This window comes from Octopus bimaculoides, chromosome 9 (genome assembly GCF_001194135.2).
Source record: "Octopus bimaculoides isolate UCB-OBI-ISO-001 chromosome 9, ASM119413v2, whole genome shotgun sequence".
In the NCBI taxonomy this organism is placed as follows: Eukaryota; Metazoa; Mollusca; class Cephalopoda; order Octopoda; family Octopodidae; genus Octopus; species Octopus bimaculoides.
The window spans coordinates 10225322-10227254 of NC_068989.1; the positions used below are offsets into that span (position 1 = coordinate 10225322).

The 1933-nt window shown below is 35.4% G+C and overlaps 1 protein-coding gene across 5 annotated transcripts in view; it reads right to left on the reverse strand.

The window, feature by feature from the left end:
* Positions 1-1933, reverse strand: part of LOC106871661 (mitogen-activated protein kinase kinase kinase kinase 4-like) — a 277960-nt gene that overhangs the window by 138063 nt on the left and 137964 nt on the right. For all 5 annotated transcript variants that reach the window (XM_052970406.1, XM_052970404.1, XM_052970405.1 and 2 more), the window contains exon 4: positions 866-910. In XM_052970406.1, coding sequence (XP_052826366.1) covers positions 866-910 — 45 coding nt within the window. The remainder of the gene's footprint in view (positions 1-865; positions 911-1933) is intronic.

Genomic DNA, 1933 nt, shown 5'->3' on the forward strand with positions numbered 1-1933 from the left:
CCCCCCCCCCCTATTTTTATGTATAAATAAATATTTTATATTTTACTAATTTATATATACTATGAATCATTTGATATTTAACATAATACTATATAATTTGTATACAGTACTATAATAATATTACAAATTCATAGCATCCCCCAATCCACTGCCTTCCTCCCAACGCCTCCTTTTTCTCTACCTCCCCCCCCCTTAGGCACCAGTGCCCACCTGGATCATTTCAATGCCCACGGGGGAAGGGGTAGCTCCCACTTTGAGAACCTATGACTTAAAACAACAGTTTGGCAAAATTGTTCGAGCAATGGCTAAAATACCACATGGTATTTGTTCTGATTCTTTGTAGAGTTCATATACTGTACACCAACTTTTCGTCCTGTTGGGATAAAAAAAAAAAAAAAAAAAAAAAAAAGGCTCTAATATAAGGCAATGGATTGGTGGAACATGTAAGAACATCAAACTAGATGTTCTTGTAGCATTTGTTTCAGCTCCTTGTATTCCAAAATCAAATCCTGCCAGGATAAGAGATTTCATCCATTACTTGATTTAACAAACCTGCCTGACATCTTGGATGCCTTTAGTGGAGTTCATAGCCAGGTGTCTGATTTGAGAATACCCTTTTCCCTATTTCCCATTATCTTGGAGTTTTCTGTAAAGAGTTATAAGCATTACCCTTCCTTCCTGACTAAAAAGGCAATAAAACAAAAAAGAACAGATTAAATTGAAATAAAGTTAAAATTATCAGAATATCTTGTGAATAATCTTGCTGTTGTTTTAAATAACTGAGTTAATATCATGAAGGTATGTAAGATGGAGAACTGCCCTAAATAAACAAAAGACAATGAAATTTTCCGCTTGAGAATCTTACCTTTTTGAGAACATTAATTTCTAATTTTATTTCATCTTCTTCATCCTGAAATAGAAAGAAAATACAAGTTATTTCCAGAAGATTTGCAAGATAAATATATGATTTAATTGGAAAATGGTTTGTGGCTACTTCTACAATTGCACAACTTTCTCAAGTAGTTTAATTATATTTAGTGAGAGCTATGTGCCACAAAACGATGTAAATGCTTTTATTCTTTTACTTGATTCACCTTGAGAGCTGAGGTCATGCTGGGGCACTGCCATACGTTGAAGTATATTTTAAATACTGATAAGACTATACACTTTAATGGAATGCTGGTTGACAACTAAAAATATGATCATTATATGAGGAACTTGGTCTTTAGGTATGCAGTAAAGAAATATGAGTTAGTTGTAACCTTCTTTCTCAACAGTAATAGCTTTGGAACCAAAATATAAGGGAGTGCATTCATCCCAAATGATATGGTGGCATTGGCACAACACTTCTGGTGAAGCTGAATCTTTGCTAATGTTACAAATTGGTCTGTCATTTGTGACCAGGTTTAGTGGTAATTTAAAAGCAGAATGAGTTGTTTGTCCTCCTGGGAGAATGGTGGCAGCAAAGGCAGACAATGGTACAGCAACTGCAATTCTTTTTTGTTACCCTACCTTGGAGAGAAGCAATGTTACAAATGTTTTACCAGTGCCACCAGGAGCATCAAGAAAGAATATTCCTCTGCTTTTTTCTGGCGATTGTAGAACACCACGCATACATACATATACATACAGTATCAAACATCAGATGAAATGAATGTGTGAGAGAGAGAGAGTGCCACTTAGACACCACTCTCTCTCTCTCAAACACACACACATACATACAAAAAAAGATTATGCATATGTATTTATGTATGTACGCATACATGACAACACAACACTCCACACAGACACATACATAAATGTACATACAATTACTTAGAGTTGAACACACCCTGCAAAAAGAAAATAATAAAAAAAAATTTACGAAGATTAACAAAGTGTGCGAGTGCAGAGCAGAGCAGAGCAGAGAGAGAGGGAGAGGGAGAGAGAGAGG